General features: G+C 36.2%; 1 protein-coding gene and 1 long non-coding RNA gene across 5 annotated transcripts in view; both read left to right on the top strand.

Moving 5' to 3' along the window:
- Positions 1 to 1,161: 1,161 nt before the first annotated feature.
- The window catches only part of LOC148730262 (TBC1 domain family member 30-like), a 77,546-nt gene continuing 56,664 nt past the window's right edge, over positions 1,162 to 22,043 (top strand). The window contains exons 1-7 of one of the 4 annotated variants that reach the window (XR_016001592.1): positions 1,162 to 1,771; positions 2,184 to 2,348; positions 4,880 to 4,941; positions 5,018 to 5,083; positions 5,683 to 5,802; positions 7,017 to 7,154; positions 8,735 to 8,917. Coding sequence is in view for 1 of the 4 variants with exons in the window: in XM_088760976.1 (XP_088617102.1) it covers positions 1,393 to 1,771; positions 2,184 to 2,348; positions 4,880 to 4,941; positions 5,018 to 5,083; positions 5,683 to 5,802; positions 7,017 to 7,046 (822 nt within the window). In the remaining 3 variants the exon portion in view is untranslated. Of the gene's footprint in view, positions 1,772 to 2,183; positions 2,349 to 4,879; positions 4,942 to 5,017; positions 5,084 to 5,682; positions 5,803 to 7,016; positions 8,918 to 22,043 lie in introns of those variants that run through there. The other 3 variants (XR_016001593.1, XM_088760976.1, XR_016001594.1) reach the window with 3 other exon arrangements.
- Positions 13,750 to 21,695, top strand: LOC148730266 (uncharacterized). The gene is made up of 6 exons (XR_016001595.1): positions 13,750 to 14,071; positions 15,509 to 16,157; positions 16,526 to 17,311; positions 18,456 to 18,568; positions 19,155 to 19,238; positions 19,789 to 21,695. It is a non-coding gene; the product is annotated as an uncharacterized LOC148730266 (long non-coding RNA).

Raw genomic sequence — 22,043 nt, 5'->3', positions numbered from 1 at the left:
AGTACCTTTTAATAGTAGGCCGATAATGACCTGCCAAACTGCATGTTCGGCATTTAATCAGACAAGCAATAAGCAAAATATCCAGCAAAGTTATAAGAGGTGCGGGGGAGGGGGGGAGGGGAGGGGAGGGGGTCACACACTAAAGTGTCATTTGAGTTATGAATACCTGTATATTATTAATTACATACAAAATGAGACAACAATTATTCATTTCCAATTCTCTTCGATAAGAAGAGCTCAAGCGAACCCTAAGAATTCCTCCTCTTAGCAACGCCTCGCCTTTCATCCGTGTCATTGCGGGGAATTCTAATTAGTTGACAAGCTGTATGAGAATTGATTTGGTTATACCCAGAAAGTGTTACGCTTCAGTCACCTTTTCTTGTGGTCTACGCTACCTTTAACCGTCAGAGCCCCATGAAAGCTCGGGTTTTCGAAACCTTAAAGTGCAGGGTGCCACTGGAATTTGAAATGCCTGTCTATCCGGATTAGTTCCGAAAAACTTCAAAAAAGCGAGCGCCATTTCGTTTCCAGGCAATGCTATTGTGCTTGAAGTTCTGCCAATAACGATTGTATCCTCCTCCCATAACGATATTAGACTTTGCTTTATCTTTTTCCCCCTCAGTGAACTATTTTATTTTTTCATTGCTACTTCACCACGAATTGATTCATTCCGATGATATTTTGTGAAAGACATGGCTTGCCAAGGTCACTTTTCCTTCTTTGAAATCAGCTAACCCATCGTCCACCTTGAGACCAATTTTTTGTATCCAGGCAACAACTTCCATAAGAAAACTTTCAGTAGAGTGGCGTGATATGTGGTATGATATGTTCTTTGAACGTGATAGCAAATCACCAATAGATTTTTACAACAAAAGGCTGGTAAGGGTATTGGCATATGTATTTTTGAAAAATAACACCTTGTGGCAAGAATTTTTTTTTTTTTATCGTCGGTTTTCACGCCTCTGCATGTTCATTCTGGAATGCCTTCATCGCCCGCTCTAGCTTCCCTTCAGTTAGTATTGAATTTTATCTAAAACTTAATTTTTTTTTCTCGTAGCAATAAGAAGTGTTCGTTGACGGAGTTATGTTGGTTTTTTCAAAGGAAGGTCGAAGATCAGTGATCAAATGATCAAATCTCATTAGCCTCGGTCCGTGAAATTTATCGCGAAGGAGAGAGAGTATATTTCATTATTTTTCCTCAGCCGTGCCATTTGATTTCCAGACTTTGAACCCCCGCAATTGCGATTTTATTAAAAATTTGGTTTGGCTGCGGAAAAAGGGAATCTACTATTCGCGTCGAGTTGTTTGTAAACAAAGAAACCACTGCTATAGTTGAGCGCTCAACCAATGAATTTCAAATGAGCCGTGTCGATTTGTCAGCGGACGACAAACATGGCGGACCAAGAAGATGATGATTCAGACTTTGAGCGGCAAGGAAGTACAGAACGGGAAAGTTTGAGTACTGAAAGTAGTTACGACGAAAGCCCTTTGAATCCAAGGAGTGAAGATTCTGATTGGGGTTTTGGTGCGAATGAAAACTCATTATTTACAAATGGATTCGACCCGGAAAAACAACGCAGTGAATTAATCAAGAAAGCTTCGATTGTCGACTGTCTTTTGTTTGAAATTTACGACCAGTATCACAGTAGAGACTCAGTGGATAGTGACAATGTTACTGAGTGTTCTACAACATCGGGGAGTTTCAACGGTGGTTCTTTCGACCTCGAAGAACGCGGTGAACGGTGGACGAAAAGCGAACTCTCTGCGAAAGGTTAGAGGCAGGACCTTCTAATATTATTTCCACCATCGTGCTCTCGTAAAATTATCAGCAAAAGGGCAAAGTTTGAATGCAGTTTGACTATTCGAAATTATTTTCCACTCTTACTTTGCGGTCTAATATTAAAAACAAGAAGTCAGAGGAAAATTGTTAGTTGCAAAATGAGGACAGAAATTTATCCTTTTTTATTGATTTCCATTGGCGAATTTCGAACATTATCTTGAGTTCGATACTGTTTAGAACTAGTTTACATTTCAGAATGATACGTAGAAAGCCAAGATCCATATTAAACTTTTCTATTTGAGTTTAAGAATTGAAAATTTTTCTAAATAGTTAGCATTTGTACAGGTGATCGTTTTTAATACGTTGTTTATGTTTCTGTTAATTTTTTTTTTTTTGCCCACAGACACAGACGAGCTTCGAATCATGGCTAAGGAGATGCGAACACGGATATCCATGCTTTCGACAAAATTAGTCAAGCAACTTAAACGGAGAGATAAACACGCTTACAAACTTCAAAGAAACTTCGATGTTTTAACTGCTATTCTTCAAGCGGTTTCGTTGAAAAGACGTAAGTATTTGACCCACGCAAAGCCTCAGAATTTTCTTAATCGATTTATGATCATTAAGTCGTTGTTTGCAGCAGTTTAATTTTGGAAAATATTTAGCCAGCCAAGGTTAAACTAGTCTAAGAAACTACGAAATTTTCAAGCACTAGCTCTGTTTGTGGTATAGTTTGTGATTTTTCCCGATTTTTTCTGAGCAGATATCAAACGTAGTATTCTCTGTAATCTTTACGACCGCTTAATTTTCATGAGAAAGGTCGCTGTTTGCTTTAAATAGTCCAAGCTAGGATTATGCGCCAGTTTGTATTACAATCACGTTCGCTGGAGGTAAGTTTATCTCTACAAAGACTTTAAAATTGTTTTTAACACCTGAACACAGCGTGATGTTCTTGAAACAGCTATGAAGATTCTACATGTGTGCAGAGCTATGTTAAAAATAACATATAAATTTAAACCTTGTGAAATCTATTGTAATGTAAATTGTCTGACACGTCGTGGTTTTGGCCTGAAGATGCAAAGTTATTCATTGATCAATCATTATTTCTTTGCATTATAGGCAAGAGGCCTCGAAATTTTTACAGGTTTTGTATTTGTATTGTTAGATGGAAGTATAGATTTAGACACTGGCATTGTCCCTGGTGATTCTATCTGAATAGAACAAAGAGTTACTACTGTAAGCTTTGAGATCACTATAAATATTCTAATTATCCACTGAGCCCTTAGTAACCAAGAAATTTTACAATTTCAAAGTGGCACCAATTTAAACATTCTTCACCAAAAAGAGACAAATTAGTGTTAGATGCAAATTTTGCTAAATTTTCAAGATTTGCACCTGTTTTCAAGGGCTACACTTTGAAAATTATTAAATTGCAATCAAGTTATTGGAATAACATTGACAAGCTTAGTTATCAAGTTTGCCAGAAGCTTTTAGGACACAGACATTTTAGACAGGCATGTCAATTTCAGCACATTCATTTGATTTTTGCTACACAGCTGGTTCTTCTTAAAATGAAGATCTGCACTGAGCAGACCAGATACACAATATTCAAGGAATTAGGAAATCTGTTGTAGTAGAATGTCTCTTGTGATATTGCATTTGTCCTGAGGCTCTGTCCTGTTCTTAGGAAAATCCAACCACACTTGTCATGCTACAGCTGTATTGAGTTCAGTGAAACTTGATTAGTTGTAAAATGATATTGGCAAGTCTTGCATTTGCCCAGAGAAAATTTGATCAGTTCTTTGAAAATGCAATTTTCTCCTTGAATTATACTTGGGTAAATCAAAATGTAGAAGTGGTCCAAACAATTGGTGTTCTTGATTGTCAGTAATCAAGCTTGGTGTGGAATTGTAGAAAATTATTTTGTTCAGCTTGAATAAGAAAATCACTATTTTTTTAGCTTCTAAAGGGACTTCTCACAATACAGGTTCTTCTTGAAATACTGAATTACTCCTGTGTCATCTTAAATTGCATTTTGCAATTTTAATTTTTTTTGCATTTATTTAGTTAATGATGGCACTTGTCATGTTGTGACAATTTTTAATTGGTAACTTGCGACATTGTCTGGTGAATTCAGAGGTAGCAAAGTGACAAGTTGAATAATTATTATATCATGTATAAAGGCTCATTAAATAATTATAAAATCACAGCAAAGCTGATGTAGGTATGACTTTTTTAAGCAATTTGAACTTTTAGTGACAAAACCTTATTTTGGCGAGTCATACATTTAATTTGCATTGCTCTGTGATCAGTAGAAATATTAAATGTATGCTAAAGGATATTGTTTATAAAGTATTTGTGATGGCATAGAAGCGTTTGATTGTAACATGTTCTACACGTCTCATTCTATTTCTAGCTTGTCATCTGCACATTATGATGAGTTAGTATCAACAGAGAAAGTGAATTTCTGTGAACTGAGTTCGATCAAAACATGGAGACTTCTTTAATCCTCTCTTTACCTGACTAGTACAGTACATGATGTATTACACATGTATTGTATAAAATAGAGGGCATACCTGTAACCATTGTCAAATTATAGTTATGCTATATTACTTCCTAGCACATTCTGGTTTTTTTGTTCTTATTGATATAAGGTGATATCAAATACACTGTGCATTTGTGGTAATGTTGTATTTGACTCAGTGTGTCAATTCTCACTCATTGCAAAGTGCCATCTAATTTTTGAGAGTAGGATTCATTTCCTCAAATAAAATGTGTAGGTTTAGGGGATTACTACAGAGATTTTTTGAAACTCAATATCAAATGTAACCAGATTCAAACTTTGACAAGTGTCAAAGATGCCATGTTGCAAATTGTCTACAATTTTGAGGATGAGCAATTTTTTGTGTTTTGTGAGACAAATTTTCACCTAAAAAAAATGGAAATTTCATTTACTTTAGGCTCCGATCTTTGTAATGTGTATTGAGCCATGGAATGTTAACATGGAATGGAAAAAAAATTAATATCTAATGTTATGCAGGTCTACATAATTAGAGCTTAAAATGATCAAAAAGTGGATTACTACTTGTCTCTCTTTAGGTGTGGATACAAAAATCAGATTTTCCTTCATCCCTCAGTCTGGAAAGAAGGCATTTAAACACGTTAGTAATGACTACTTTTTGTGACAGTTTTCTTTAGTGGTTTTCTTGTATAAACAGGGATAATTTTTCTTGACAGTGGCTTGCTGTATTTAAAGCAATTGCCAGACTTAAAGAAGGTGTGCCCTCACAGTGGAGAAGAAGGGTAAGTTGATCTTTGGTATCAAGTTCTCTCCATGGTAAATTAATCATGTTCTTACTTGAAATTTGTCCCACAATAATCAAAAGATTTTTTTCAATGCATTTGGATCAATTTTGGTAGAGTAGATATGTTAAAATTGTTTCAATCCTTCTTTCTCTTTCAAAAGAAGGGCAATAAAGTTTCTGCCAGTGTCTACTTTAAGCAATGAAAAGTGTGCATTGTGTAATGTCAAAAGTGTTGCTGTTAATATTTACATGTAGCTCTACATGTCAAAGATGAAATTGCTCATCTTTTCCCTTGCTTTGGACTGAAGGAATATTTAGTCTTATCCAATTTTAGATGCCATTGAACTTCCTAAATGTGCAATTCTCAAGTTATGCCATTTTTTTCAGTGACTCGTCAAAGTGTTTTGTTCATTTTCTGGTTTATCATGATCAAATCCTTAGTCTAGTTTTTGTTGTGATATTTCTTTCCTCTTCTCTCATCCATGAGTATTATGGTGCATGAGTGTTACAGTTAGGAAATATGTTTTGGTGGTGATTGTGATGTAATCCATATAAAGAGAATAACATCTTTTGTAATAAATAAAAATTTATTGTCAGTTGTGGCTGTGTCTTGCAGAGAGTAAAATCAAAGACTTGAACTGGGAAAAGACAGCTAAGCTTTGCTTCAATGAGAGGAGTAATCCAGATGATGATGAGCTAGGATCACAAATTGTAAAGGTAAGAGTTTAAATAACAGAGGAACATGTCATAAAAAATTCAACAACCTTTGAGCCAATAAGGTGGGAGTGTTGTAGTTTGTTGTGTGATCTAGTTCACCTAAATATAAAATGGTTAGTTTATAGGACAAGATATGCATTGTGTGGTAAATACACTCACAGCATGAATACTGTATTTTAATTTATAATAAAAGAAAGTCTTGAATTTATCATGAACTAATTTTTGCATTTTCCTTTTTCAAGTTTTCACCACAGTTTTGGGCTTACTTTTAATTAAGACTCCTGTAAGACTAGAGTTTCCTCAGTCTATACATGTATATGTAAAATAAAATTTGCATCTTCTGAACTTTTTCCCCATGCTTTGTTTTTTCGAGGTTGATCGTAGATTTATTAGCAAGGTGTCCAAATTGAGTTTGCTTTGCACTTTAATGGTTTGCAGATGAAAAAAGTATATAATTATGAATACTTGTAGGGAGGGAAAGTGCATTGAAGAGTTCATACTTGTTGCAGCCTTAAGAGTCATGGTGATGCAGAAATACCATTGATAAGAGAATGGTTCATATAGGTAATCACACAATTTTGAGTGCAATTTGCAATAAATAAGTACGAATAAATTTTTTCAAAGACTATCAAAATTGCATGAGCCCGTAGGGCGAGTTCAATTTGTGGTCTCTAAAAAAATTTACAAGAGCTTATTTATTCCAAATTGCATGAGAAAATCATGTGATTATCTATTAATAATATGTCATGAAAAAATATGAGCTAGTTTCTCATAACTACGCAGAAGAGAAGCGCGTGCAACACGTGCAAAAATAATTTATTCAAACCCTGCAAGTGACATTGACCCTGACATCGACCTTGACATTGACATTGACCTTGACATTGACCAATCATTCTGACCAATCAGAATGTCTGGTTTGTTTCTTTCTGTGCACTGAATTGACCCTCTTCTGCACTGAGTTAACTATCCTCTGCACTGAATTAACTGAAAACTGCATTCATCTTAACCAATCAGAACTGAGAAATGTTTTCATGTATATTATTAAGATTTAAACAGTATTAGCGCCGTGTGCCCAAAAGTCAGCATAACAGAAAGATCAATCATTCATTCAGTGAGTCAGCGGTCAGTCATTCAGTAGATCAATATAATTAACAAACATATTATGAAGACTTTTATCTCCATATCAATTATTTGTTACTGTGTTCCTATTTCAGCCAGCATTTGCCCTCACTGCAAGTCGCTAGGTCCTGGATGCTATTGTAGCTACAGGCATGACTATTGCCTTGCTTGGGGTTGTGGTACCAGCGGACGATGCAAGGATGACAACTGTATTTCCAAGTGAAATATATAAGGTAAAGAGAGCTTTCCCTTAAACTGAAGTTTGAACAAAGTGACATGTATCCCATGAACTCCCAAGATCTAATCAGTAATTCTCCTTACTTTCTGCCATACAATTCTTATGATGTTAGTTTGATCTCATTAGTTATTCTCCTTACTGTCTGCCATACAATTCTTATGATGTTAGTTTGGAGAATTTGTTGTTGGATCAACTCATGATCCTTAATTGATTTTTTCCTTTATTCTCATTACTTGTCTGCTTGATATAGTTCTGATGTTGTAAGGAGAAATTCTGTCTTGGTCACTGATGGGAGTGTATGGGATACCAGGCTAAATATATAGACATTTAAGAATAAACACTAGCGAGAAAAACACACAACGTTTCGATGACTCCATGTCATACTAACTCAGGGTTTTGGAGTGCAAGCTCAATTATCCGTCAACGAAAATGCTGTTCACCGAGTGGTTTTGCCTTTTGAAGATCAAAAGTCAGCTGACGCAGTGAAAAGGCAATTATCAGATCTAGGCAACAAAATCAATCACACCCTTCATCCCGTGTTCAAAAGTCGCAAAATCTTTGAAGATCTCAGAGTACGTGAGCCTAAACCTCCTATAGTTAGCCAACAATGCGTTGTATATAATTATAAATGTGATCTGTGTGATGCAGAGTACGTCGGGTACACCAGCCGGCATTTACATCAACGTATTAATGAGCACCGTAATTCGGCCATCGGCAAACATCTAAAGAACGACCACGGCCTACAAACCATCGGCGACCTGACCAAGCATTTCAACGTACTTAAAAAGTGCACTGTAAACTGGACTGTTTAGTTCATGAAATGCTTTTCATAAAGAAGATGAGGCCCCCTTTGAACAAACAATCGGATTCCATACGCGCGAAACTATTTATTTAATAGTTTACATTTATGAACTCAACACGCGCAATTATTTATTTAAATATTTTAAATATTTTAAACTTTTTACGTTTGCCACCTTCCTACGGTATAAATTAACTATTCATTTTTATTCTCTTCTCACTTGAGTATGATGACATGGAGTCATCGAAACGTTGTGTGTTTTTCTCGCTAGTGTTTATTCTTAAATGTCTAACAAAATCTAATGTCATTTAAATATATAGAACACCACAAACCCCAAACGGCAGGTTTCCAAACATCACACAGTATAATTATTTCACCGTAGAACCGTTAGCCAATCAGCTGTTGTTCTCAAATTAGTCGCGCCGCAGGAACGAGTACTAAAGTTGGATTTAAAAACGTTTTTATTGGAAGAGGGGTATGTTTGAGGGATAAGTTCTTTCACCTCATATTCTGATATGAAGTTCATATATTTTGAACTGCGGTTATAGATACGTATGATGCACGTATTGGTAGAGCGCTGCACTAGTATCGCAGAGGTCAGTGGTTCGAATGCCGTACAGGGCTGATTTTTTTTCAGGTCTGATTTTCGCTATTGCATAAATAGCGCTCTCTACTGCGAGGATCGTGCATCATACGTACTTCTTATTCTCTTCGCTATCTATAATTGTTACCGTTGTTTGCTCTGCAATGCTCATTTCCTTTGTTTTCTCCATCAGGCGCAATTTACCTTGACAATTTCAGCCTGATTTTTGGTTGGTTTTTAGAGGGAATCGCAGTTAGCACCAACGTAGTTGTAATCGAATTTTGTTTTCATTCCTTGTTTTTCGTTGGATTGTTTGATGACTGTAGATTTAGAGCTTCTCAACAAAGGGGATCATTAAAAGTGTTATTTTAATTGAGATGATTGTGGCTTTTTTTTTTTTCAATTTTTTTTTTATCGCGAGCACGTTGAAAGTTTCTTTAAGGGACACTTTTTACTGTACGCAGATAATAACCTGCCAAACTGTATGTTCGGCACTTAATCAGACAAGCAGTAAGGAAAATATCCAGCAAAGTCATAAGAAGTGCGGGGGGGGGGGGGGGGAGGTCACACTAACGTGTCATGTGGGGTATGAATGATATAAAAAAATAAGACGACAAGCAATAACTTTCGGATTCTCTTCGATAAGAGAAGCTCAAGCGAATCCTAAGAACTCCTCCTATTAGCGACGCCTCGCCTTTTATCCATACCATTGGGGAGAACTTTAGTTGACAAGCTGTATGATAATTTATCCATGCCATTGGGGAGAACTTTAGTTGAAAAGCTGTATGATAATCTATCCATACCATTGGGGAGAACTTTAGTTGACAAGCTGTATGATAATTTATCCATACCATTGGGGAGAACTTTAGTTGACAAGCTGTATGATAATTTATCCATATCATTGGGGAAAACTTTAGTTGAAAAGCTGTATGATAATTTATCCATACCATTGGGGAGAACTTTAGTTGACAAGCTGTATGATAATATATCCATACCATTGGGGAGAACTTTAGTTGACAAGCTGTATGATAATTTATCCATACCATTGGGGAGAACTTTAGTTGACAAGCTGTATGATAATTTATCCATACCATTGGGGAGAACTTTAGTTGACAAGCTGTATGATAATTGATTTGGTTACCCAAAAAGTGTTAAGCTTCAGTCACCTTTTCTTGTGGTCCAGGCTTCCTTTAATCTTCAGAGCTCTATGAAAGCTCGGGTTTTCGAAACCCTAAAGTGCAGGGGTGCCTCTGGAATTTGAAATGCCTGTCTATGAGGATTAGTTCTGAAAAACTTCGAAAAAGAGAACGCCATTTCGTTTCCAGGCAATACTATTTTGCGTGATGTTCTGCCGACACCTGTTTATCCTCCTCCAATAACGATATTAGAATTTGCTTCACAATTTTTCTCCTTCAGGGGATTATTTTATTATTTCATTACTATTTCACCATAAATTGATTCATTCCGACGATATTTGGTGAAATTAAGACATGGCTTGCCGAGGTCACTTTTCTCTTTATACTCTGTTGGCGAAGACGGATCACCCCTCTGTTCCCCCTGCAAACCATGTGATCTCCCCAAAACTCTTCATTCCCATACTTGTGATCTCAAATGGACTTGCGCTGCGCGTTCGTTGATTTTGATAAAACGTGTCTGATTTCAGATCTAATAATATACATGAAACAATTTCTCAGTTCTGATTGGTTAAGATTAATGCAGTTTTCAGTTAATTCAGTGCAGAAGAGAGTTAATTCAGTGCAAAGAAAGAAACAAACCAGACATTCTGATTGGTCAATGTCTAGGTCAATATCAAGGTCAATGTCACTTGCAGGGTTTGAATACATTCTTTTTGCACGTGATGCGCGCGCTTTTCTTCTGCTTAGTTATGAGAAGCTACCTCGTATTTTTTCATGTACATTATTAATAGATAATCACATGATTTTCTCGTGCAATTTGGAATAAATAAGCACTTGCAATTTTGTTACTCTTTGAAAAAATTTACTCGTGCTTATTTATTCCAAATTGCACTCGAAATCATGTGATTACATGTACAAATTGCACCCCTCTCTCAGTGTATGCAGCAGTTGAACGCAACCATTCAAATTGACACTAATTATGTTGAAGCGATGAAAATCTCCACATAAATCAGTTTTTGCATTTTGATCAATTTTACTCAATTCTAAATTAATGATATGAGATCTTTGAAAAGGCTACTAAAACTGAAATGAATTGGCACAAAATAGTTATTAATAGCGGCCATTCATTCGTCTTCGTCAGAGTGAAGTCATAAAATAATTGTCCATTAGTTGTAGTTTGTTAAACGAAAACAAAAAAAAACATGTTTTAAAAACTGGACTTGACCATACACAGCTCCAGAGAGAGAACACAATTATAACTTTCGGGGTTGTTAACTGAGCGCGCGTTGGAATGAGAATAATTATGCAACTCTTACTTTCCCGGTCAATCATATGTTTGCAGTAGTGTTCTTTTGAAAGTTTAATTTATCAGTGAACTTGATTTCATAAGCTTGTTCATGATCCAAAAGTTTTATCCGAGCTTGTCCTATCTTTCCCAAGTGATTTCCGAATTTCGTGTCGCAGTTGTCTGTTTATAAAAATGGCCGCTTGGAGAGTTCTCCAAGAACTCTACAAGAATCTTGAACTAGTATTAGAGGTTTTATCATACTGAGATTAGATGAGAAAAATGCTCTGTTTACAGAAGGTCGAAGGGAAATCCTATCATCCTTCTCTACAACCAGAATACATTTTGCCAAAACCGACTGTCAGTCATCTCGGACGCAGCGAAGAACACTCGGATGTTGTTATGGACAGTGCCATATGTCCTCTAATGATTAGTCGTGTTCATACTGAAATTCATTTCAACGAAGGAAGGTTCAGAATTGATTGTGAAGGACTGAACGGGCTGTTATATATAACGGGCTCCCTATATATCTTAAATGCTCACACCATAATTATTATATCAGCCCCCGCTCTGGCAACTCTAATAAACAACTCGGTTCAAAGGGGCATCTTCCCCTCCAAACTTAAGCATGCTAAGATTATTCCAATATTTAAGGATGGGGACGAAGCCGAACCTGGAAACTATCGTCCTATATCACTTACATACATACATACGTAACTTGACCACTCCCCATAGGGGCTTTTCAGGGCCAATTCCCACCCATACCAACCCAGGGGAGGACATCCGCCACACAGGAATCTCGTGCGTGGGAAATTAACGTCTCCTACCCCTAACCTTCCAGGAGACGGGGTCTACGGTTTATTCGTCCTTATCCGAGAAGACTAGAATATCTATCCATTTTTTGATTATAGAAAGGTAGCGAATTCTCCTCACTTATTTTAAGACCATCTTTCGGTCTTTACTAGACTCTTTGAGAAAATCATGTTCAACTGCCTAAAGGCCTTGTTTAGCAAACATTTCTTATTTTACGAGTCTCAGTACGGTTTCCGAAAACAGCGCTCAACCGAGCATGCAATCCTGGATATTGTGAACAAAATTCAATTAAACACGGACAAGGGAATGTTCTCCTGTGGTGTATTTATTGACATTCAAAAAGCATTTGATACCGTGAATCACTCTATCCTCCTTCATAAACTATCCCACTACGGCATCCGGGGTATAGTAAACGACTGGTTCTCCTAGAATCCAGACCCCACTCAAGTAAGTCCCCACGTCATGATCTAGAAAGGAAAGTACCCTTTGTGGCGTTCTTCAGGGGAGTGTACTTGGCCCCCTACTATTTCTTATTTATGTAAATGATATCTGCATGGCCTCAAACAAGTTAACCTTTTACCTTTTTGCTGATGACACTAACCTTTTATACGCTGATAAAAACCTAAAATCCCTCGAAACCATCGTCAACTGTGAACTAATTAAAGTTGTCGTCTGGTTAATCGTAAATAACCTCTCCTTAAATATTAAGAAAACGAACTATATAATTTTTTATCCATATCAAAAATGCATCAATTTTAACATTTGCATAAAGGCCTATGATGGCCGCACTAAAACGTTCTTTGATCTTGAACGTAAGGATAATGTTAAATACTTAGGGGTAATAATTGACCAACATTTATCCTGGAAACCACATTAAATATATTTCTCTAAAAATCAACAGAAATATTGGAATTATTTCGAGACTAAGACACTTTGTCCCTTTAAAAACACTTCTAAGTATTAAAAATTCATTAATTTCTCCCCTATATATCTTACGGCCTCATTTCCTGGGGCCGAGCTTCCAAATCTCATTTAGAAAAAAATTCTTATAAAAAAAAAAAAAAAAAATTCTTACTCCAAAAGAGAGCCGTCCGCCTCATCAATTTTCTGACTTTCAGAACGCATGCGATTCCATATTTCGCCCAATCTAACATTCTGCCAATCTCAATGCTCTACTTCAAACTTTCATCAATCTTAATGTTTGATATAACAGCTAACTCTGCACCTCAAAATATCTGTAATCTATACTTCTACACAAGACATACATCAGTATAATACTCGCTCATCATCTTCTGGTAACTACTATATTAATCATCAGTTGGCTCAATCATCATAAAAACTCTTTTTCCATTGTTGGTGCTAAAATTTGGAACAGCATTCCCGAAAGCTATCGGAAACTACCAATGCACATGTTCAAAAAGAAAATTCAAGTATTACTATTTGAAACTCTAGAAACTCTGGACAGTTATGCTGACACTAGCACTCTTATTTCTGAAATAAAAAAGGCATCTTAATTACAATCCAATCATAAATTATAATGTTCGTCTTCACTTTTTATCATTTTTTTTTTCCTTTTTTGACAAATAATGTATTCAAAATCGACTTTTTTAACGCCTTCAATTACTAAATCGTGTTTGTTTGTCCTTAACATCGCCCGCCTAGATTGGCTCGCTATTTGCAGTCGGTGTTTATTGTAAGTAATTGTTTTGGAAGACCTAATAAACTTAATTGTAAAAACTTGTAAAAACTTGTAAAAACTTGTTAGTAAACAAAACAAAGCCTAGCCTGCTGTGCAGGCGTCATGTTGGGGCGAGTTAAGATTACAAGCTCCTGATCGTTTATCCGACGTCGTGTTTGATTTGGAGTCAGAGTAAGATGTTCACCCACCAACCTCAGCCCCTCTCCTTACTTTTGACCGTCACTCACCCCCTCGGTACAAATTGCATTCTCTCCCCAGCCTTCCCTTGCCACTTAAATCAAAGATGGCGGCCATTTCTCCCTAAGACAAAACTAAGCACTCGCTCGCCCAAATTACTCCTGCTCTGCAGGCTTAACAAAGCGTAGCTCCGCTGTCCTATGCGACGGTGATGTAGTTGTCTTTGAAGGTGCAGGCGTTAAAACAAAAGAAGGACAGAGTTTGTCGGCGTACGATTCAGAGCTTGTTTATACTTTTAGTGAGGTCTGCCAAAAATTATGATTCTGAAGAAGTGGGCTCCTTTGGAGAAGGATCAAGAGATGGGAGTGTGCGAAGGTGAAGTAAATGGAAAAATCCTGTATCACCAAGCGAAGTACTTAGGTATGGGTACATGACAGAGAGGTAGGGGTACTTTTGAAAGGTGTTAGGGACCGGTCATTTATTGGAGGCTGGAGTGGGGGTGGACTGGTGTATTTTAATTTTCCTATACATAATTTCCCATGAGCCTGTTCTTGCCACTGCATAACATAATGTGGCCCCCCTTTGAGTCTGTACATAAAATAAGATGACCTGCCCTCAACCACAGAAACTCACCAAACTAGTAAAGCAAATAGTGAAAATAAGAGAAAGGCTTTAATCTCCAAACTACTGTCTGATGGTGAGGTTTCAGTTAAGGAAGTTGGCTGCTCAAATATCCTTGAAAGGGACACAAGTTTACTGGCTAAAGCAAATGATGGAAAGAGGGCTTATAAGTGATTAAGCTTGTAATTAAAGAGTACTTGCCCTCAGCTCCTCAAACAGTGAATCAGAGGACAGTGATACTGAGTAATACAGAGTAATCCATGAAGTTTTTTTTCCAATGTGAAAGAACTGCTAATACACCATGTTATGTTGGTTTGTTATACCATCACTTTGATAATAAATCATATTTGACTAAAGTTAATTATTCCATGAGTGTTTCTTTTTTTGTGGAATGGAAATTGGAATGCATAAAAGTACATGGCCCCTCAGAAATGGTTGCACAATTTTATGCAGCCCCCCATTTTCAGGTGCACAAAATGGTATGCCCCCACCCCATTTGCATCAACCCACCCCCCCACCCTGTAATAAATGACTGGTCCCTTAGTAGGGTTACTGGACCCAGTGGAAGGAGTGTGGGCTTTTAGATAGAGAGGTGAAAAATTTATAAGGGGACTGTGGGGTTTTAGATCCTAGAAATAATTTATGATAGAATAATGAATTCTTATAAGACTTCTTATGAAAATAAGGTAAGAAGAATTCATGTACTGTAATAGAAGGGTACCGGTTTATAAGTTGTCCACAGAGAGGCAATTGTGTTGTGTTCACAGACATGACTCAGTGTGCTCTCACAGCTCCTCTCTCCACCCAAGAGTGTATAAAAGGGTAACAGAAAAAGCTGTCAGGGGAACTTGAGGAACTACTGAGGGGGAAGGGGAAAGGGGATGAACTGCAATGGACTGGCATACCCTCCTGGGAAAGTGGCAATACTGTATGTTCTCCTTTATGTTAAGCATGACAGGTATTTAAATAGGTAAAATAGATTTCCAAATCAGTTGAGCATCCCCTTGCCTGTAGAATTCTGCATTGAATTGCTTGCAAAAACTGATGCCATATATCAGTTTCAAGTGCAATTAAAGGCAGAATTCATGAGTCATGAAATGGAATTTCCTTGAATCATATAATTAAATAAAAATTAGTTAAAAAAAAAAGTAAAACAGCATTACTTATAGTCGTTATGTAAACACAGATGCAAAACAGGTCAGGCCTAGGGTTGAGTTGTGTTTTGATAATTTTCAGTTCCCCTTGAGAAAAGAAGGCCAAAGGCAGCATGGAAGGCAAGCAGGTCAATTCTTGACTTCTTATAATTTAAAGGCATCATATAGTGAAACCACAATATTTAATTTGTAGCAGATATTTAATAAAATGTACAAATTAAACATAATTATTTAAAGGAGGAAGTTCAGTTTTATTCTCCAGAAAAGTGTATGATATTATCTCAATCATTAGAAAGACACATGAAATTATGATGCTACCTGTTGCTGTATTGAAATAGGAAGACTAACCCAACCTTCTGAAAATTTTCTCTCAATTTTCTTTAAATGCCATCATAAATGCCACTGCCTTAAGTGTTGTTCAGTTAAGTCGGGATACTATTTTTGTCATCTTTTGGCAATCAATGTTGAGAGTAAGAGAAGTAGTTATTTTTGTTTTGGAAGCACATTTGAAACTTTTATGGTAGAGATATATGGTTTTAGGAGTATCCAACAACAACAACAACAACAACAACAACAACAACACTTCTTAACTAAAATTATTTATTCTTTAAGGTATCTTAGCATCTTTCAGCACAGTGCTTCTGGCCACCATCATAAACATTAATATATTTTTCAGGTTTTGGAAGGTGATCAAAAGGTTGATCCACAGGAAGAAGTTAAAATGAACAAAGGTATATTTAACTCCAAGTGCTAGGTGAATTAAACACAACTTCATGATGCATGATGCAACTCTCCCCTGAAGGCATTCTGTATATTGAAGAAATATGTGGGAAAAAAGCCCATAGTGTCATATCTGGTAAAAAAAGGTACTAGATAAGTCTGTACTAGAGCTTAAAGTGACCCACCCAGTTGGACTAATTATCCTGGTTTTCTTAGCATGAAGCAACTAGGAGTATCGCCACTTAGTCATTCTCCCCTCAGTTCTATAGAATGCTATATTCTCCATCCAAATTGCCAAGTATTCCTCCAAAAGAACACAGGGAGAATTGTTTAAATGGCATTACCAGAGCTCATGTTAAATTTTTCTTTTGACTGGTAGTTGACAGCAGATCAAAGAAGTGCCTGAAAGATTTAAATGAGGAATTACTTTGCTGTATCTGTTGTGAACTCATGGTATTGGCACACACTTTGCCTTGCTCACGCACTTTCTGTTTTGGTTGTATCAGGGACTGGCTTTGGGAAGACATGTTGCAGAGCATTATTTTCTGTTTTTAAGTTCAAATTCATCTAAACTCTTTATCCCCAAGAGTGACTAACATCTACTTTCTCAATACAATATCATCCCTGTATCACACATAGAGGTGAGGAGAATTAGGAAAATCGTCACCAACAAAAGATAAGCTCTTCATTGTTTAACAAATTCTTCTTCTTAGCACCCTAGGGAATGTATGGAGAACAGTATGGAGAATATGCATACTGATGTTAGGGTTATTAGGTAAATCTATTTGGTCATGTCAGATTATTTTACAATTATAGTTTATTCTACCACTTATTGGTAAGAGTAGAATTTTTTTATTCAGAATTAAAAAGATAGCCATAATTTCAACAGAGTCATTGATATAAAACTTTTAAATTCCATGCTCACTTGTTTTCTGTAAGAAAAAGAACAATTTATGTGTACTTCTCAGTTGCAAACTAAGGCATAATTTGTGAACTGTCCTTTTGTTGCTTAAATTGAGCTGCTAAGCTATGACATTTGAGAATTTTGTTTAGGGACAAAAAAGTATAATTGAAGTTATTTTTAATTTCCTGTTTTGTCTTAGTCATTCAAGACTGTCCAAACTGTAGAGCAAATGCTCAACTCATGTCTGCTGTACCAGTGAAGGTGAGATAACAGTTAAAGGGGTGATTAGAATAGAACCCTATGGTTATTTGTGATGGAACACCAACTTCTCACTTTTATGTCAGGCGATACATGACAATTTGGAAGGAGAACCTAGTAGTTTGTCATAAGTCACTCAGGGCTTTTTTTCTCTTCCACTCTTCAATTTTGCTTGCTTAGTTAGTGAAAGTTTGAGTGAATTATATCCCTTTAGACAATTTCTGATACTTGGCCTTAATGTTTGGAAAAATTGTGACATCCCAGAATAGACATGCATGCTTTAAAACACTGTTTTAAATGTGTATGCTCTTCTGTCAAGACTAGTCTTGCCCTGGTCTTGGACAGATTCTCTATGAGTTTAACAGACATATTTTGGGCCTCTTATCTTTGAGCTGCACTGTGAACCTACTTACTCACTCAATTCTTCAGAATTCACATGATTCCCAAGATCTGATTGCTAACTCTCCTCTCTAGCCACTACACATTTCCTTGAAAATTAGTAACAGGAATTTGGTGTCAGATCGAGATAACAACTTCTACCTGATAAGTTTAAGAATTCTCATTACCTGTATGTAGGCTGAATGATGCTTCAATTGTTTAAGTGAGAGGTTGTATGTTATTATTAAAAACTGGATCGTTGTGTGACTGAGGCAGGTTCTGATGTTGTTATTTGAACAACGAGACAGACTTGTAGCCACAATAAAATTTATTTATACAGGAAAGTACAAAAGAAATACTGATAAAAAGAAAGGGTGATTGCAAGCAAATCCTCAGTAAAATAGGTCACTAACTTGAGGTTTCACGTACTGGAGTTCGTTTTCTTTGACCAAGAGGTTCTGAACTTGTAAGTGCTGGTCTTGACACTCTGAACTACTGAGTTAAACTAACTAACTGTACTTCTTTTATAAGGAATCGAACAACAGCAAGAAATTCTCTAAAATTTTGGAAGTTAGGTGTGATCATTCTAAATGAAATTTAGCTGCAAATCCTGTGTTTAGGTTGATTTGGTTATCATAGGAAATAGTTAGGTGTGGTGGTGTGACTTAAAGGAAATATGATGCAAATCCTGTGTGTATGATAATTTGATTATCATAGGAAATAGTTTCTGAAGATGTAATTCTAAAATTATAACAAAAAAATATTGCAGTGTCATGCACAGTTGTGAGCCTGGTCACAATTGGATAATGCAATTCAAGACTTTTTATTGGCTTAGCCATGATTATGGTATATGAGCCAATATACCATTCTGGTACAATTATGGTAAGTGTACGCATTAGCTTAAAATTTAAAGGGAGCTAAAAAGAAGAGAAGAAGAGAAGATTGATTTTGTCTAATATCTTGGGGGCGTTTTTTATAAAACAATTATTCCACTTGCGCTTGTTGGATAGGAGATGATTATAGCCAACTTGGCACTACACACCTCATTGGCTATCTATCATCTCATTTACAATACACGCTCATGGAATAATTGTTAATTATCACTTCTGGTATTGAAAGAGTTACTTAAGACATTCTCACAATTTGCCTTGATGTGTTGACAAATTTTGACATCCCAGAATAGGGATGCATTTTTTAAAACACTGTTTTCATTGTACATGTTTGTCTGTCAAGAGTAGTCTGCTGCTGTTCTTAAGTAGGCATATTCTGTACGAGTTTAACAAGCATATTTTTGACCCCTTATCTTTGAGCTGCACTTAAAATCTACTCAATGAACCACTTCTTATTCACATGTAAACATTTTTTTTTAGTTTTGTGACATGTCCAGTATTTTGCTAATGAGAAACAAGAATTTAGTTGTTATGAGAGTGGCATGGGTAAGTGTTAAGCTTCCTGTTTGAACTTCTAGGTGCTAGGTGACAATACAATAAACAAGGTAGCAGAAGAAGTTATTTCTCCAGAGGAGCTGAAAGAGAGGCAGAGTAAAATTCAAGTAAGCAGTGATTTGAAACAAAAACCTTCAATTTTTGCTGTCCAGGTTAAGTTTTGTGTTTTGTTCTTCATTACAAATTCTGGTGAACTAAAACATATTTTTCTTAGAGTATTTTTCTTCTCTTTCTAACAGAAGTAAAACAAATTGTTACATGTAGCAAGTATTCACCTCAGTGGAGGTGAATAATGGTGGATATTAACCTTGCCACTTGACTGGGTTTATATACACCACTATAATATTCACCAACACTTGAGTGAATACCTTTTTTGATATATTATTATACCATACAGAAATAAAAAAAGTAGTATATTTCTGTCAATATAACAAAAAATAGTTGGAGATTGTTTTCTTTGGTTGCTTGGTGGTCAGTGGCACTTGCCAATCACTTCTGAACCAATGAATCAGCACTATTCACGTGTGAGGCATTCTCTAACAAATGTTATTAATTTTGTGAATTTAAGATTCTTTATCAATTGCTGTGTAATGAAGGTTAAAAAAAAATGAAATTTACTAGTATTAGTTTCTCATGTAATATCACTTTCCTTTCTAGGAGATGAGTAAAGAAGCAAAAATGAAGGCTCCAAAGAAAGTTGTGCCTGTTTCATCAACTAGGTCAGGGCTGGTTGAAGTGTTTTTTTGTCAAGGCAACTTCTTGACTAAATGTAAAATCATAAATTTTTTTCATTGAAAATTTGGTTTGGATTTTTGTTTTTGTTTTTGATTTAGTGACAGTAAAATATAAGATAATAAAAGTGACTCTAAGCAAGAAAGTAGTGACAGTGAAAATTACTTAGAAGAGGTTAACTGTTCATCCAAGGTTTAACTGTGACATATTTCTAGTATTTCGTCTGGACACATTAAATCTATCATGAAATAAATCGCAAAGATAGGGTGGTGCCTGCTTTGTTCTACTCTGATGGACCATGGTAACGGTATTTAATTGAAGTTTTTGAGGGACACTTAACCAACCAAGGGATTTGCGCGCAGCTGAGAGACATAATCAAATTTTTTTATGCCTAGGATTATTCTGCAAGCAAAGTTCTGAATGAGTTGTAGGTTAGGAAATGCTTTTGCTAGAGGTATTACCCCGAACAGTAGAACAATAGAAAAGCCTGCTGAAAACAAGAGCGTTAATAATTAAAGTAAGAGTTTTGTTTTCCAAAAGATGTTTTATTCTATTGATACGACGTAAATTATCCAGGCAGCTCGAGGACAGTTAAGATCAGCGTGGTCGTCAAAGGTCACGGCAGAGTCAATCCAGACTTTTACAACACGACAAGGTGCTTGGTTTTGTTTGGGTTTGTTTGGGCCTGGTAACTAGTCAAAATATAGGCTTAACGTATGATGCACGATCCTCGCATTAGAGAGCACTATTTATACAATAGCGAAAATCAGACCTGAAAAAAATCAGGCAGTTAAGTTGATTCGTAATGAACCCGTGATGATAAATCAGATACAATGTATATATGAAGTTTATATATTTTTCAGGTCTGATTTTCGCTATTGCATAGATAGCGCTCTCTACTGCGAGGATCGTGCATCATACGTATCTAATACCGCAGTTCAAAATATATGAACTTTATATATACATTGTATCTGATTTATCATCACGGGTTTACTACGAATCAACTTAACGCCCTGCTCCCAGTTGGCTTGTTAGCTCAATTGGTAAAGCGCTGCACTAGTATCGCAGGGGTCAGTGGTTCGAATCCAGTACAGGCCTGATTTTTTTCAGGTCTGATTTTCGCTATTGCATATATAGCGCTCTCTACTGCGAGGATCGTGCATCATACGTGTCTAATACCGCCGTTCAAAATATATGAACTTCGTATATACATTGTATCATATAGGCTTTACTTTTTTTGCGTATGGAGGGTTGCCAAGAAGAAAAACCTTTCTGCAGATTTGAACGGCGTTTGGTGTTAAAACCAAAGATATACTTGACTTTTGACGGGAGAAAATATCTTTTTTACATCGGAAAACATTTTTCCCGCTAAAAGACTTACTATATTGTTTGATAAACACTAAGCACAATTCAAGAACGTAGACTTTTTTTCCAGAGACAATTTTCCCGCCAAAAAACTTTTTTTTTTTGCGAAATTGTAATTTTACCTTTTTGAGAGCGCAAGATTTCTGAACATTATAAATCCGACAGACACTACGCGATCATCGCTCTTCTTAGTACTCTTTCTTTAAAGTGGACAGTGTTGCACGCTCACATGTGACTCGCAATAAAATTAGCATACATAGGTTAGTGCACGAGCACTTGCAGTCTGCAAGATTAGCATATCTGGCTTGTACTTAAGATTTTGACATTTCGTAATTAAAACGTATACTTTATCGAGAGCACCACGCTATCAACAACAGTAGTATCTAAGCGAGACTTTTCATAAACTTTAAGTTGATCAATAAATTGCTTGGATCTTGTGGCATCATCTTTCAAACCTAAAAGAAAAAGCACTAATTCAATGGCAGTAATTGAGGAAAACCTTTTGTGGGAATCGCCTCGCGTTCTATAAAAGTTATTTTCTACTCGTTTATGCTTTTCACTGCGTTGACCCTTTAACTACCAAGATCTGAATGTCAATTCTCTCTTCCAGCTGATGCACATTTCCTTGTACATGGGTAGATACTAAACATATCCAGAAAGACATGGTTACCATGGCAATCTAATAAAAAATCACACCCTACCCTTACATGTGACTGACAACTCAATTCAATTTTGATTGACAGAAGCTTCTTTGATTTCATAAGCAGAAAATCGCTTTAATTATTTCCTAAAAGAAATTTCGGTCATATCCAACC

This window comes from Stylophora pistillata, chromosome 5 (assembly GCF_964205215.1).
Source record: "Stylophora pistillata chromosome 5, jaStyPist1.2, whole genome shotgun sequence".
NCBI classification, from domain to species: domain Eukaryota; kingdom Metazoa; phylum Cnidaria; class Anthozoa; order Scleractinia; family Pocilloporidae; genus Stylophora; species Stylophora pistillata.
This window is presented reverse-complemented; position numbering and strand designations above follow the sequence as displayed.